This window comes from Varroa jacobsoni, unplaced genomic scaffold, assembly GCF_002532875.2.
Source record: "Varroa jacobsoni isolate VJ856 unplaced genomic scaffold, vjacob_1.0 scaffold_774, whole genome shotgun sequence".
In the NCBI taxonomy this organism is placed as follows: domain Eukaryota; kingdom Metazoa; phylum Arthropoda; class Arachnida; order Mesostigmata; family Varroidae; genus Varroa; species Varroa jacobsoni.
The window spans coordinates 342,706-359,369 of record NW_019213676.1 but is presented as its reverse complement, the minus strand read 5'-3'; the positions used below and the strand labels follow the sequence as shown (position 1 = coordinate 359,369).

Below are 16,664 nucleotides of genomic sequence, written 5' to 3'. Positions count from 1 at the left end.
TCTTTTCCGCTCGTACATATTGTCGCTATCTTAGGCGTGTAAGTAAATGGGTAAAAACATTTCTGGGCTTCTAGCCCAAGGCACGCATGCACAATTTTTTCACACCTATGGAATACTTCCAATATATAACAGCGCTGTGTGCGCGATGAATACGAGATCGGTGGAGCTTACGGGACAAACCGTTCAATCAACGGACCGATTTGCGTCGCAGTTTAATTCTCAGTCTACGATTTTTCAACGACAACGTCCAGTTACAGCTGTTTTTGTTGTTGTTATTGCGTGCGGTTCGATTGAGCGTCATCGGCGGTCGCGTTCGCTTAGTCGTAATTAGTGCTTGCAACACATGGACGCCGCTGCTTTTGATTACCATATTGAGTGTGCTAAGAGTCTGCTCATGTTTGACATGACTCATTTCGAACGCTGTTTACCATGTTAGGGGAAGCCTGTAGTAGGTTAGTACGCGATAGCGTCGTCCACTTACTGGACACGTCGTCATCGTCAGCGCCGTCGCCATTTACTAGCAAAAATGATGATGAAATAGCTTATGCGTTTGTTGCCATCACCAGCACTAGCGCTACTGGAAGATCTGGGCGTCTGTTGTTGCGGCACTCGCCACCGTTGGACTCATTCTACATTAGCATGAGGATGGCGATGTAGATGCTTTGAATGTTACCCATGGTAGCTGCGTAGCGATGGTCTCGCTCATGCTAGTTGGCACACGTTGCTGATGCCACCCTTGTCGCTGATCTCGTGCTTCCAGCGACTCTAAGGGTTTGTCTATCTGTCATCGTTTCTGGTTGTTGCTGCAAGGAGTCGCTGCCTGTCTATCTTACAGTTGCTTGTACACGGCAGCGGCAGCTGCCGGCGACAACCGCCGGCATCCCGTCCCATCGAGTCAGTGAAGTCAGCTGCTGCCAACGACAGTTTGTTGCTCGCTGGGCCTGTTGGCTCTATGTCTGGCTAGATCAGTTAGTCGTTGAACGGCTGGTTGCCGCTAATGGCGGCTGCTGTTGGTGATCACTACCGACTCCGGGATCGCGATCTGCGTCTACCGACTGATCGCAGCGAGTGTTCTGCTTGGGCTTGGTTCGTAATCCGTGGGCCAACCAGGGGTCGGCTTGTGTGGCGACTCTGGTTTGTTCAAACAAAACTGGACTTGTCGCTGTTATTATTAGCGTCCACACGCAGACAAATTAGCACAATAAGCACTGGTAGAAAAGTTTATGCGACGCCTGGACATTCCAAGTGCAGGACTGAGTTCAACTTTTATTCCGCTTTTCCATTTTTGAGTATCCTTGATAATTGATGAACGAGTCAAATGCAAGGGTACTATTGAACGAAAGTAAAACGAGTCGGTGTTTGTTCGTGCCACCTATCGAAGAAACCTACACGACTACGAATGGTACAAGGACCAGTTGTCTTAACGAGCTCAGCTCGTCACCATCGCGTGGTTTCTTCGTAGCTGTTGAGATTTCTCAAATAATAAAATAGTTTTTGAAAACTGTTGTTGGCCATTAAAAAGTCAAATGACCGTTTAGTTGAAAGAGAGAAGACCTTTAACTGGGCATGAGTTAGTTTTACCTCATACTTGATTCACCCAGTTGAAGGACAACCCCTAAAGCCGGGCCTTACTTTACTCGAATCACACCTGGTTATAACAATTCATAAGAGTCCGGATCCGTTACGCCTAAATATGATTCTTTTGAAATAGGAACAACTCTAACTATTCGATTCGATATCGACAAGGCGTGCCTAATTATGTCGCCAAAATTCATAAGCCGTTCGCCGTAACTTATATCTTGTCTACAAATAACTAATCCCGCATGCGCTTCCACTGGGCCACATAAATGCCTATGCATTATCACAAAACCAATAACAGTCCACAGTTTTTCACCAGAATGAACTATATCGTTTTAATTTAATCGCTCGTCTATGTGGGCATTCAAAAGACAATGTTATTAGATCCTCCGGAAAAAGTGAGTTAGTTACCATTTACCTTATTGTATCAAGTTTGTTTATATCACCGACATACTAACACTTTTAGGCTTTATTCTTTGTCTGAGTAGAAATGTAGCCTTATAAGCATCAAATCACAGCGTATACTTCATTATTTAAGTGAAGACTCTACCAGCTACGGGAAAGCTGAAAAGGGTTCTTTTCGTAATGACGTGGCCCTATGATTATTAATTCAGCTCTTTTCTCCACCAATGAGGTTACGACATAGATGGAATCTTCTCTGAAGTAGGTAACTGCATTGAACCAATCTATCGTCGATCGTAGCGTATCTCGCAGAAAAAGAAAAAAACATTCGTTTAGGACTGGTAAAATTTCAAATCACTTTTGCCGGCGTCAACAACGATCGTGACATCACCGAGCAACTCAGCACAGACTCACAGAATGTAAATAGAGCGATAACGATCTGCTAGCGGAGCTTTTGATCGCTTGACAGTTGTGGTTTTAGGCAGAAACCTCTCCGACAGCCGACATGAAACTACGCCGATTGCAAGAAATCTTCACCTTAAAGATGTTCGCCACCGAAATTTTCGTTGCGCAGCTTAAGACGAATGAAAATCTTACATTATACGCGTTTCATCGCTTGCCGCTAGACGCCTCACCGGTAAACAAAAAGCGCGGCGACCATAGTCTTGATAATGCTGACGAATAGTGGTGGTGACTTTGAGGTCGACGCTGGGGTTTCCTTGAAGTTAATGTATACCTTTCTTTTTGTTCGGATGTCCTCGTCTTGTATCTTTGAATCTAAATTGCTTACTTACGGCTATTCTTGCAAGTATCTTATCGGTATGCGACAATGATAAGAGAAATTGACCAAACCTAAACCTGATGTTTCACATTAGCAGGGTATGTATGGGGCTGTTGGGAAGCGTTGTTTTTGTACTGGGGTATAGCATTTTCTCCTACGTTTCCTAGAGGATCGGTGTGCCAGAATCATGAGTTGGTGTTCTTTGTCTGCCCAAACACATCTGTGCAAATCCTAATATCTTTCTATTAACCTATGTATGATAATGTAGAGATCGCATTGTACTGCCCGATTTGGAACCTAACGCACATACACAGTCATCATACGACCAAGACTGCAAAGGTAAACTGATTGATAAGCTTGTCTTGGTATGACTGACTTCTAGTTACCGGATATGTGTTGAATCCAACTCATTATTGTTATTATACGAATCTAACCTATACGAGCTAGTTCAATAGTACCTAGATAGATTTAAGTTACTGAAACTAGTTGTTATTTTATCCAAATAATTGCTGTTGTTGCATTTACTTACACTAGAAACAAAATTTTAACTTCGCGAGCGCTTGCTCATCGCTTAGACCAACTGGCTAAAGCAAGGCGGGGTGAGTCAAAGCAAGGTTTGTTTTAATTTATCTGTAGATTTCGGTATAACAATTACACCTGTGCTCTTCTGGCACACCATTCAGGGTACATTGAATCAATGCCGTTCTGCTTGAAATTGTCCAAACGTATGGGTCCACATAGTGACGACTGACGCTGGTCGCTGTAACTCGTTGGCGCTAACTCCTTTTAAGCATGGGCATCCGCATCGCGCGCCTCGGCGAATGTTTTCCCTTTGCTATCTTATGTCTGCGAGAACGTTGCATAGGTTATGATGCTGCTACTACGCGAGCTGCTGGCCGTTGGCTGATTTAGCTGTGACTGCGCTAACGTATGTGCCTATGTGACTGTTCATCTACGACAGCATTGCTGGCCTGGTCGTGGTCGGCCTGACATGGCTGCTGGATCGGCAGTCGCCTGCGCGAAAAAATGACTCATACGTACATACCAGGTGGCCGGTGCCGCCTCCCAGCTTTGGTTCGCTCGTGCTCAATGGCGGCGTGCGATAGCTGACACAGATGGCGGACTGCTGGAACAACCAGCGGCAACTCTCCATTGACACTGAGCTTTACAGGGGCATTCGAAGCTTCTGGAAAGCATCAGCAGGCATGCTGAAAAATCTTGAAAACCTCTAAGGAAAAGCAGACAGACTTTCCTTCGATGGACTGATTCTCATATGATGATATGCATTTATGGCTGCATATGGAAAAAATATTTCCATACATGAACTCAAATATTATTTTAATCCCATTCAAAACAACGTTCAAATCCTGTACACACACATTTCTAGCAACATTAGTTTAAATAATACCATATAGTATTGAATATATGTTATATAGTGTTAAGCAATTACGAATAGTGATATGATATATTTGTTTAAAGCATTGTTTAGCTTTTGTGCTATTATGCTGATCTAGTAAGTTTCAAATAATTTTGAAGATTCCTTACATTATCAGTGCCATGACCAGCTACATTTAACACTAGACGCGTCAATTTGTTCGTTATGGAAATAAAGCGGCGATAGAAAGATTAGAAAATAAAGCCGATAAGCTAACACTTTTTTCGTCGTCGATCTGCTGTAGCCATTGCTATGTTTTCGAGAGTCCTTTTCCCCCAAAACACACCACGAACTGTTCCATAGGAAGCAGACTACATCCAGAGGAGTTCGCTCACATTGGCACCACTAACTTGCCTTTATCGGAACCCTCCATTTTCTGAGAAAACTCGAATTACTAATCACCTCCAGACAGGCGTTTGTAGAGCCTTTCTGGTAGCAGAATAGATTTCGAACAAATAAGGGGGCCCCGTTTACGTCCATCCATAACGTTTTTGTTAAAGCTTTAAACTCATCCCAAGCAAATTATGTTGGCTCTTATACGATAGGGCACTCCATTGATGAAGCGACTTTTAAATAAACTGATTTCGCACACGAACTTTACGATTGATTTAGCTAAAAATAAGCCGCTTTCCATATCTGTGTTTTTTATTTCGCGGACAGGACGTCGTCTGCGGTGCGACAGACACATTGTACTGTCTACGATTATCAGCCATTAGATCTTTCGTACACCTTGTCCATGGTTAAAATAAACTACAACTAGTATGGATAGAGAATGCTGTATTGTGAACTAGATAAAAATACACGCATCGTTTACTACACAATATCTGTGGCCATGATATATATATATATATATATATATATATATATCACGTATATAACTATGTCATTGTACCGCGTCCGCAACATATATTTTTCAGTTATGGAAGGTTGGTAAGTTTTGGATGGCGATGGCACAGTTGCCTAAGGTCAGTGCTATAAGGAATGAACGATCATAGGACAAATTTTTACTAACAACGTGTAAGAGAGCGAAAGAACTACATGTCGGCTATCATTGTTAGCTTTAAATTTCTTCAGACAGATCCTCATAGGCAGGGGATCCATTTTATAATATGAAATTTCCTATCCACAATTTAATACAAAGACTCCTGTCGACGTTTTTTTAACCACGTCTGTCCACGTTTTCTGTTCAAAGAAAACGCAAGATAAGATTACATCTAGAAGCAACAATAATTACGATTTTAAAGAACGCCAACCTCTGTTAGGTTACGTTCTGTACAATGTGCGCATCGGATAGAACGACCACGTGTCTCGTAGCTTGAGGCCAAGCTCGAATCCGCAGCGAACACGATAAAATGATTTGCTCCATTATGTTGTATCCGCATCGTAACATCTGGTGGCTGATGGTCAAATGCACTTCTTAGAATGAGTGGTTCATATTGTTACGCAGTTTTCAATCTTCGTGCGTGTCTTCACATCGGATGGCTGCAGGATGGCGCATTTGAAAAAGATCGACTCGACTGCTTCTCTCTGTTCGTTTTCTGTGACATCAGCTGCAAAATATTGTCAAGACACGCCATATTAACGCCGTTAAATCACGTGCAGCTGCCTGTTTATTTTCAACGCTGCTGCGATTATCGCAGACCCGACTTCGATTCGTTCAAAAGTGCTCCATAGTGACGACGCTTCTGTTATCATGTTTTCCACTTTTTTTTGTGTCGTTAGTCCTGGTCAGGCGAGTCGGCCGCGACAAGAACACGAATTGACTAACGTTTGCTAGCTGCACAATTAACGTGCATAATATCAATTTAATAGTAATAATATGAACTCTGAAGTGCTATAAACCATTTTGTAGTTACATACACAGAATAGTATTTCACACGTAGTCGAGACTGGAAATGTATTACAGGCGAGGACAATACAATACCTCACACATTATACCAAGTTAAATGTCGTCTTTGCCTAGCAAATGGAACAGTCAACTCAGCGTAGAAAGACGGCTGCTTTAAACAACGCACAGGACGATGCGTATTTATCCGATTACGAAATTACGATCGAAGGACCACCTCTGCGCAAGTGTTTCATAACCGTTGTCCGTGAGAGGAAGAAATCGCTCTATCGAAGCCCGTGAGGTACTTGCCACAACAACTGTCTCCATCAGTCGTGAACAAGGCAGCTGCCGACATTGGTCGTTGAAAAAAGATCATTGAAAACAGTATAATGACGCTGACTTGTATATGTGTTCTGCGTATCGCAGCAGATAAACAGCGCGATACAACGCGAAAGAAAATCGTTAAGAATGAAACACTGCCAAATACGTTGACCACCACTGACGGGTTGCAGGCAAGCAGTGCACTCATTGAATTCATTAATACAATTCTAGCAATGATAACATCACAGGTTCTAGTTATTTTAAATTTACACGAAATAAGTAATTTTTTAGTTGTATCTAAGATTCGTATTTTTTTCCGTAAAGTTTTCTTCTACCATTACGACACTGATCATCTAGCGGCCAAAGAATCAGCAAAATTACTGCAGGATATCACAGTGGCAGGACCGATGCGCCATAGTCGTTCCAAGACACTTGATTTTTTAAAGGGAACGTTTATTGGCATTCGATACTATAGAAAGGACATATATTCTAAAAATACAGACAACAGAAACGCTCTCTTGTGTTCCACCACGATATAAAATGTTTGCTTCTCATGAAATATCTGTCGTATTATGTAAGCTTTCTTTTAGCTCGGCTTTGTACTCAGACTGACATCAGTTGCACTCATCATATTAATTATTGTTGAGGTTATTCGTACGCGTTCATCCATCAACGCCGAGAACCGAGAAGCTAATGCGCCATAACGTAATATTATTATCTTTAATAGTGGCGTTATCGTCATCGACGACTGAAGTAGCGGCATATATATGGCAACTATTCCTTAAAGAAGTTCTGTAGGATGGCTACGATAATTAAATCGACGCTTAGGTTCCAACCAAGACGCTGTAAATACCTAAGGCATGAAGCCTGAAGCTGCTACTATTGCTACATGGCCTTTCGTCTTTCGACAGACCTACAGGCCACAAACGCCAGTTCTTTTCAAGCAGTTCATTATAGCATTACCATGCTTGAACTATTGTTTGTTTTCGCTTGGGGCCTATCCTAGGTTAGAGCAATGAGCCAGTCAGGTGACTCTGCAGAACACTACCGGACCGAAGTTCTTCTCAACTGCAGTCTGCCACTTGCAGTTCCAGTAGCACTACCCGCTAGTGGTTCATGACAGTGGGGTGCGACCTCTTGATTCCGCCCTGTACCATCGTCATGGTCGCTATCACTGCTATTCTGGTAGCTTAATTGCAGTAGTGGACATGCTGTTGCCATTGAATGGATGGCACCTGTCGCTTGACCGAGCAAACTGGAACGATGATTGCCCTTTAGGAATAGTGAAATGGGCTGCAGTATGCGATCCGAACAAGCAAGTCGTCCGCCGGCAGACCAATCTGTGGAACTCCCTATGAAGACTAGCGTTTCTATGTGTAAACGATAGAGACGGCTTGCCATATTGGGATGCGACAAAGCGCCATTGCTTGAGCTATACTGAACCCAACTACAGCGTGTATGCGCGGCAGCTCGAAACGGGAGACCTACATGGTGACGCTGATGGCGGTCAACGAGATTTCCGAAGCATCATTTACGTGTGTGCCAAAGGCCACCATGAAACATAATCAGCACACGATGCATTGCAATGAGTCCATTCTTCAAGAGATATACCAATACGGCAAGACAGGGTCCTGGTTTTTGCTTCTTTGTTTATAAGGGCTGAGACCATTAATGGCCTTGCTAAATACATAATGCCCGCTGGAGATATGGTCGATGATAAGTGTTCGCCATTTATTTTAAGGCAAAGTGTTTCTTCCGTAGAACGCTTAAAATAACTCCGCAGATCAGATATATTTAACGATGATTAATAAGTAATTCAACAAAGTTCTGGTTGGACATGAGGATTAATAAGTCATATTCTCTTAGTAAATCGATTACATAAATGGATTAGGGTGGGAAATAGTTTTTCTATTTTTTTTTCCACCTATCAAATATCTACAGGCAATTTGATATGCGGAATATTTACGAATACCTAAAATAGAATGTTGAAAACAAGCTTAAAAGAGGTGATTCTTATGGCTCCCTTTATCGATATTTTAAATAATAGAGATCTTCCAGATCATGCTGAACAGAGCAGACTAAAAGACATTATCAACAGGATTACACGGTTTTAAATGAGCTACACTTAAAGAGACCGTCTTGGCTGTATTTTATGTGTGAACACCTAACAGGATAAGTTCCAAAGTCGCACTTCGTCACAGTCAACCTACTCAACGTTTCCATTATTGTAACATGACGGCCCACAATCACGGTCGCCTAATCCGTCATATCTGAGTTGTACGCAACTTCTATTTCTTCTGTTTGATCTGTACTGACGATTGCATCATATGAGGATTCACATCGAACGCGTGTGGTTGTTGGCTTGTGTACTTTTCTTCAATCTCATAGCTTTAAAAAATTACGTAAAAATAAATTTAAGCTTAAATTGACAATAACAATTCGTGGAATTGGACTATAAAAAATTCTTACATAATCCTCAAAAGTAGACCTTTAATGCAAAATCCCGCTTAATAATAGCGTTTGTCTATGCTGGTTCCATTTTTAATTTTGCAAAACGGGTTATATAGCAGTGAAGACAGGCTGAAATACCTTCCACATGTCGGGCAGTAAACGGGTTTACTAGCTGTGATAGTTAAAATGTCGGTTTAATAATAAGAGAAATAATGGTGAAGACCCTAGGAATTCAACTGTCGGGCTACGAAATGTTTTTGCATAGAAATCTGCGAAGAAAACAGCAATGATGATGTAACATCTGTACCCTTCAAATCAAGTTTATGTACACATTTTATCATCTTACACGACAATTCCCTATCTATTGTCATATAATATTGGATTCTTGAGTTTCGAAAAAACGAAATGTTCCTATGTAAATGCATAATAATAATAATAATAATATATCACGATAGAAACTTGCACAATGCCATTTGCCCAAACATGACATGAGCTAAATTTCATCCGTTGCTTTCTGCGATAGCGGTGTATGAGCAGCACAAAGCAACTATAGTTTATCTGCATTGTGAAATGAAAATAAAAAATAAAAAAAGAATCGGTCTGACCTTTAAGCCAGTGGAAATCATTATTTATATAAAGAGGCCACTACTACCACATGGTTAAATGATCGCATTCTCATTTTTTGTAGAATGATATTTTCTAAGTCACTGTTAGTCTCACAGCGCTAATTTGATTTCTCGGAGTGCGAGCGTACACTTTATAAGCCAAGCAGATAAGACGCTTAGGCTAGCTTCGAATCTAATGTATTCTACTCCATAACAGAGAATATCAATGATCATAAGCAAATAAGTAGTGAAGCAATTTTATCTATAATCATTTGTCTTTAGTCCTACTGGGGTATAATTTATGTACATTTCCCTGCTCATACTGGATTTGATCTCTGTAGTAGCTATTTATGCCGCTATAGCCTAGCCTGAATATGATGAAGGGGATACGTATAACAGTGTGTGCAGTTATCTACTTCCAGGCGACTACATGCGGGACCTGCCTTTTCCATAACCTTAGTGCCTAGTAGCACACCCATACCAATACTTAACAAATATTGATATAATAACTCTCTGGGGATGTTGTAATAGCTTTCCTCTAGCGAGTTAGGCCTACCAGTTCGAAATAGATCTGCAAGCAATTTATTAATTTCTGTTTACTTTGACAAGTCATACTTCCTAATCAAACATTTACATCTGTACCGGGCAGTGCCCTGGTTATGTTTCACTTTAGTTATGGGCTCGACGACATTTAAAACAATGACTTATTCATGTTCCGGATTACTTCCGAGATTGATCGGTCACACGAGTAGCTAGTAGGGGCTAGGCAAGGCCTTACCGTGGCAATACTGGACTCCTCAATAGACAGCGTCAATAGAGAATTAGAGAGCGTTGGTTTGCTCGAGCGCGATGAAAATCTGTGGGTGATTTGGTCGAACGCGGAAGAGCAAACGATTCGATGCTTTGCGGTAGCAGATCCGTAGGTAGTTACTTAGCAGACGTGAAGGTACTCAAATGCATTAAAAACCGATAGGAGATTATATTATCCAAAGTTATCGGGAATATTATAACAGTATCGAGGCGTGATGGCAACTACTACTAATCCAAAAATATTTAGTTAAGACCACAAGCCGAGCGATCAATCTTAAGGCCGTTTGCCACTTAACGTATGGAAATGCTTCAAGCTAAAGCAGTGCCCTAATGCTATCTAGCAAAACAGAGGGTACTTTAATAAGACTATATAAAGTCACGATCTTTATTATGGTATAAGTACGTTCAGAGTATATTAGTCTGAGATTGAAGTATTTAAAAATGCTTCAAAGCTTCATTAAATTGCTTCATCATAAACTTCCAAAGTTCGTTATGTGATTGATTGCGAACTTCCAAGCCTCCTAAAACAAGTCAGCTGTCATAAGACAGTTTGTTCAACTCGAATACAAATAAAGAGGTTGGACAAATAATAAACCCATTTGCTGCCACGGCGCTTAGTCCTGTTTTACTGAAGAAATTTACCTAAATCTATTTCCGAGTAAAAGCGACGAATGACATCGGTTCAATGCTTCCCAAGCTACCTGAATATGACGGACAAAATCTGTCGGGCTTTACATCGGTATTTGCTGCACTAACGTGAAGTTTCTGGAATTTGCGTATGGTTAATACCGAAATCAGTCCGGCAATAATCATAAATTCGACTTTACCTTATAAATTAATTTCCATCCTTTTTCATGTACATATAAAATATGGCAGTGAAAAAAGAGACTCGTGCTATTTACTAACCAACTCTACTGAATCTTATAGTTTGAATATAAATTTTACAATCAAAGAATCTATCTATAATCTCAAATCTTAGTATATACGTCACAGTATTCAGTGTGAAAATAGATAGTAGCGCACTGTAATCTCGTTTGAACATTTTAAACAACCACCCGAAGTTACTATTATCTGCAAGTGTTTGCTCCTAGAAACGACATTTCAGACGCACCTCCTTTTCACAGGAAATGTAGAGAATAGCGTATTAGACGTGGTTACGATGAAGGCCGATGATCGGACGAATGGCAACTCTGCCTGCCATCCTCCTGTAACCAGCCTCCTTCCTATCGTCTTCTGACAAAATCTTTACCTCATCTCAGGGTGTTACAGTATCTGAATGAGCTGCCAACATCACAGACCAGCTTCATCATTCCAGCTGCTGAGAGTATGCGGTGCGCAATACTTAGATATGTCGTGGATCTATTTTCGTCCACTCACGCTCGCCAGGAAACTAAAACGTTGAATATTAAAAGTAATCTATTTTTGTAGAGATAACGGCAGCCACTTGTTTGCTAGTGATACGAACTTACAACAACGTATGCATATGTTATATAATAAAAAGAAAACCAGAGCGCAAATCTAGTGACATGAAAATAATACAAAAATAATGCAAAGACACAAAGTAAGAACTCATAGATTGTTTTTTTACTTTTATCGTGCATTGCAAATCTAAAGCAAAACTAACACTAAAACAAAAAAAACTAAAACAAAAGTAATATCACAGGTCAACTTGTGACACAAAACGCAAGTCTAACAGTCATTGCGATATTTTTGGAATACTAGAAATGTTTGGCTTGCATTAGTTGCCATAGAGAAAATATTTTTTTTCATGATAGAATAGAGCTAACGGATAATCTGGTGTTCATTCCCTACTGCTTCATCTCATTTTTACGGCCGTGGCTGCGGCGATAATGTGTGTACAAAGCTCGACTGTCTTTGAAAAGAACACGTTCCTAGTCATAATTAGTAAATAGGAAAACCAACATTGTTATATGCTGTTGTACGTAATGTGGGCCCACTTGTAAATGTTGTTTCTGGCGTCGACTAAGCTTGGGGAATCGCGCATTATGTTTTGCTTATTCGCTGGGTCAACATTCTAAACAGCAGCGCCGGAAGGGGGAAAACGTCAGCCGGTATTGTGCGTGAGTCTACAGCAAAGCTAGCGTCGCTTCGAGATTCTCATCTCGGATAGCGACCGATGGTAGCACTAACGTACGTAGAGCTAATAGGCTGCGTAACGGTCTAGGCAACGGCAAAATAACGGCAAGGCACTTACGACCAGGATATGTTAAATTAGTTTATTTTTTATGTATTGAGTTTTCGAAACCTATCCCCAGTTTCCCTACAAAAAGCATCTAGAGTCTTGCCTTCGGCAATGATGCAATGTTGATCATTGGTTGACAAGTACTTGGTCCTCATAATACGCATGTATCAGTCTGTATAGATATGTGGCATATCTTGTATATTGTAATATGTAATGCATGACGAAACTGAAATGTTTTTTCTTGTGGAAGGTATGAGAGTAAAATACAACGCTATTGAGGGAATTCTACAAGTGAGTAAAAAACAACGTACGTATTCATTTGTCATTCGTGGAAAAGGATATTTACATGGTTTTCTGTGACACGACTTATTTAAGCTACGCAGTCCAGCGTAGCCGTAATGAAATGCCGTCTGGTATCGTCTAAGGGGTGATCTTGTAGCAGTTGTGGTGGACTGTTCTTCTAGCTCAGGAGGATTAAAGCATTTCAATCACGACGACTGATTGTCTTCAAATGTTGGTTCACTCGCTACCAGGTGCTGCTGTTAATTTTAATCCTCCTTTCGATGGATAAAGCTGTTGTTTCAGTCACTACTCAGCGCCATCTAGCGGTTGTTTGTTTTTCCTATTTGACGCACCGTAGAATCCGTAGGTTGACCGGACAGACGGCTTTTCATTACAAACCTTTACTTGTTTATTTGGCTTAGTATTCGTCATTGGTAAAACATTATTCGTATTGAGTGTTCAATAATATGATGGCTGGGAAGCGTGAAGGATAAGTGGAACGGTCAACTCGGCTTGGCCTGTTACAAAGCATTATGATTAAGGAAAAAGCGACAAAAACGATGAAATCAACGCATCAGTTTCTATCAGCTAGAACTATGCACGCGTGTCAACCAGTGCTAAGAGTAAAGAGACCTGGAAAGCATTGAATGCTATACTATGGAGGTTAGATGATTTATCGGCGATCAACAATTTATCATTGATATAGAAAGAATAGTGTTTAGTAGCATTCGCTATGATCGGTTCGATAGTCCTCCTGGTGTTATTTAATTGCTATGGATAACAGAACAGGCAACTCAGGCGCGCGTCGAAATGTTAACCTGAGATTTCCGGTTTGCTAAAAAACCTTGACCATTTTTTAGGGCTGATAACCAGTGTCGATAATTAGGCTTTCTAAAATATTTCTATAAAATCCACAAGATATATATATATATATATATATATATATATGCAGCCAAGTTTTTGGTGGTAACTGCAGTGTATGTCTGGTCTCTACGGTATTTCGTAACACGGCATCATTTGTTGGTTGTAACCATCGTGAAATTGATAACCTTCAATTAAGTCTATAAACGCTACGGGTCACAAGCGTAAGATCAACCAGGAGAGAATAATATTTATCATAGTGAATGTAGAAGGCTAAATTTGAATGAAACCGATTATTCAAATAACATCAACATTTCTGTGGTAGACCATTTCAACTACACGGATTACGTCGTCCGCCAAAGATTTTATAATATATCATCACCATCGAACAACTGTTTGACGACTATCTGCATAGTCCTTCGAGGAATGTTCCGTGAACTCCGTGTGACGTTACAATAATAACAAAATTGTCGACGTCTATCTATTTGTTGTCAAACTTTAATCTTTGCCTATTGAGTAAATAGCTACGCCAGCAATAATACCAAGTCTACATAGCTGTATATTTATAAAACTTATTTGGACATAAGACATACACGGAAGAATCGTGTCAAATCATTCTGTACATTGTAGACCATTTCTACAGACTTTTCGCGCACGGTTGTCAGTAGAAACCACATGTAAAACCAAGACAGCCCTACAATCCTATTGAATATACATGTTTGGATATATTAAGTGTGTGTTATTGATACTGTAGCTGCCACTGTTCTTGAATACGCCGGCTACAGCGGACGAATGCTATAATAGTTTTGTATGAGCTACATAATATATAACATGGACGAAATGCAGCCAGGTAATGGTTCCGTCTGTCTTTTGCGATGAGCATTTCGCTACATCTATTGCAACGTCCAGCACGGCACGATTTCGTTGCGTAACTTTCTGCACGATTTTGTCGCCTTTCTTGGAACTGCTGCTCGCGCTAGAAGCAGCAGCGGTGGCCATTCACCATTAGTACCGCCGTCGTTAGCGGCAATAGAAGCACCACGGCCGCTTTGAGACTTCTCGTCAGCCAACGGCTGATCCCTTTGGCTGGCCACTAGGTATATAAATGCGGCTGGCCGTTGTCGATGTACTGCTGCGCCGCATTCATGTAGCTGTTGTGTAATGATGCACTGTCCCTTCTATGATAACAGCAGCAGCGGCACCCGCCATGGCGGTATGCTCATGACAGTAGAACTGTGTTGTTGTTACGACGGTGGCGTCTCGAAGAAATGTTCTATTTGCCGTTGTTGCTGTGGACGATAATGCCGATAACTGTTGTTTGGCCGCTGCTTGGTTGGTGGGTCGTATTTTTGGGCGTGCGCCCGCGCAGTCAGAGCCCAACAACACTCAACTGAGCCATCGGGTCAGACCGTTGGGCTCCGGAACGCGGCCAACACGATAACCATGGCCAGTTCGCAACAAGAGCAAAAGAAGGCGGTTGTTTCAGCTTTCTCTTGCTGTTGAAATACCTATAGTCGTTACAGCGATCGGGGAGTGTAGCTAACATTATTCGCCGCTTGGCGCGTATCTTGGGCTATTTACCTCGATTAACAACTGCGCTTCGGACGCGCGTAGTTGAGTCTCAATCAACCAAGGGAAAACTTTTGCATGTCATGTAACGTACGTAAGAACAAGTTAATATGTAACTAGTTTAATTGTCGATGTTACAATTATTGTTAACTATACAAGAAGAGTTTTGCTTATTTTTAAGTTGGGAGCTTTCGATTTTACGTAATACTAGATATCTGCAGCTTTTATTAGATCGATTTCTGTTTTGTAAATCTTCATAATACCTTACTCTGGCCGACATGGTCCGAGATCACGAAGATTAACTTTTCGCTCCCATTGTCATCAGGTCAGCTGCCGGCAAGTCATATCGCCATTTTGAATCTGCTATCTCCTCTTTGCTTTCCTATCTTCGATTATGTAAGACAAAAACTCCTAGTTTGAATTTTGCGAAAGATTATGCCGAACATATATGCCGAAGAATGCCGGCACATATAATAGATCAACAGCCAAGCAATAAAAGTTCACACTATCATCGGACTATACTGACCCACAGCGGCGTCATCATTGTCCAAATACATCGCGCAGTCGCCGCTCACCTCAGCTTTATTATTTGATTGCTTGCAATTTTGTTTCACTAAACCATGTCTCATTTCATGGGCATCGAACTAACTTGAAGCTAATAATTATAATAAATTCCGGTCTGTTAGAAAGTTTACTAGCGTATTGTAGTGAATGAATGCTGGTACTATTTAATTGTAACAGTTTGGAATAGAAACAATAAAAATTCAAATGTATTTACACCTTACGGCGCAAGCTAATCAAAACGAAAACAATTCGACCAGAAGAGCCATCAAATTGGCCTAGCACGTTAACTTTCATATCCTCTTCGTTACCGCTCTATCCACTACACAGAGCTCACATTCTGTGTTCGTTTCGCTGACTGAGAAAAGGCGATGGGTACTAAAGCGGCCATTCTGCCCATAAAAACAATAAATAGATAGGTACAGACCGGTGCCTCTACTACTGTTATTATATACTATATTAGTATTTTTATTATTCAACAAATGGTGGGTATCAGCCCACTTCGAATAGCTGGATTTCTGCCTTTGCTGGATTTGAAGAAATGGTCGCTCAGGCTGTCGCTTGCACGTTCGTCATTGTGGGGCTGTGACAATCGGTCAATAATGATACTCACCAGCAAACCCTATGAGTCGTGAGATACTGCTGCTTTTCGCCGATTTTCTCGTTCTTCATCGAGCCTGAGTTCTCTTTATTTACACCGTTTCTCTTTGTGCTATTAAGTGTTCTGTCTAGAACGCAACATGGCACTGTTTAGTAGCTCTGTTTTGGTTGTCGTCTGCTATAAGCAGCTTATATGTCGTGTAGTTGGCGCTGTGTATCAAGGGACACTTCAGCAGGAGATGTTGAGTCATACGGTACTGTAGAAGAAAAATAAGCTGCGGTTCGTCTGCTAGTTCTATTCTTTGTTTGTTTTGCAATTTCGTTTGTTGTGTGGCAGCCCAGTCGACGGTTGAGAAATTCGGGCGCCACGACCAGAT

At 41.1% G+C, this 16,664-nt stretch overlaps 1 protein-coding gene and 1 long non-coding RNA gene across 3 annotated transcripts in view; one reads left to right on the top strand and one right to left on the bottom strand.

Moving 5' to 3' along the window:
• cib (thymosin beta cib) overlaps window positions 1-16,664 on the top strand; it is a 39,471-nt gene that overhangs the window by 3,247 nt on the left and 19,560 nt on the right. Inside the window, exon 1 of one of the 2 annotated variants that reach the window (XM_022838745.2) lies at window positions 15,198-15,216. The exons of the other annotated variant lie outside the window; for it this stretch is intronic. Coding sequence (XP_022694480.1) covers window positions 15,205-15,216 — 12 coding nt within the window. The 5' untranslated portion in view covers window positions 15,198-15,204. Of the gene's footprint in view, window positions 1-15,197; window positions 15,217-16,664 lie in introns of those variants that run through there. 2 annotated transcript variants of the gene reach the window in all.
• Window positions 10,573-16,635, bottom strand: LOC111263567 (uncharacterized). Its single transcript, XR_002682294.2, has 3 exons — window positions 16,301-16,635; window positions 15,390-15,512; window positions 10,573-13,214 (listed from the first exon to the last, which is right to left on the bottom strand). It is a non-coding gene; the product is annotated as an uncharacterized LOC111263567 (long non-coding RNA).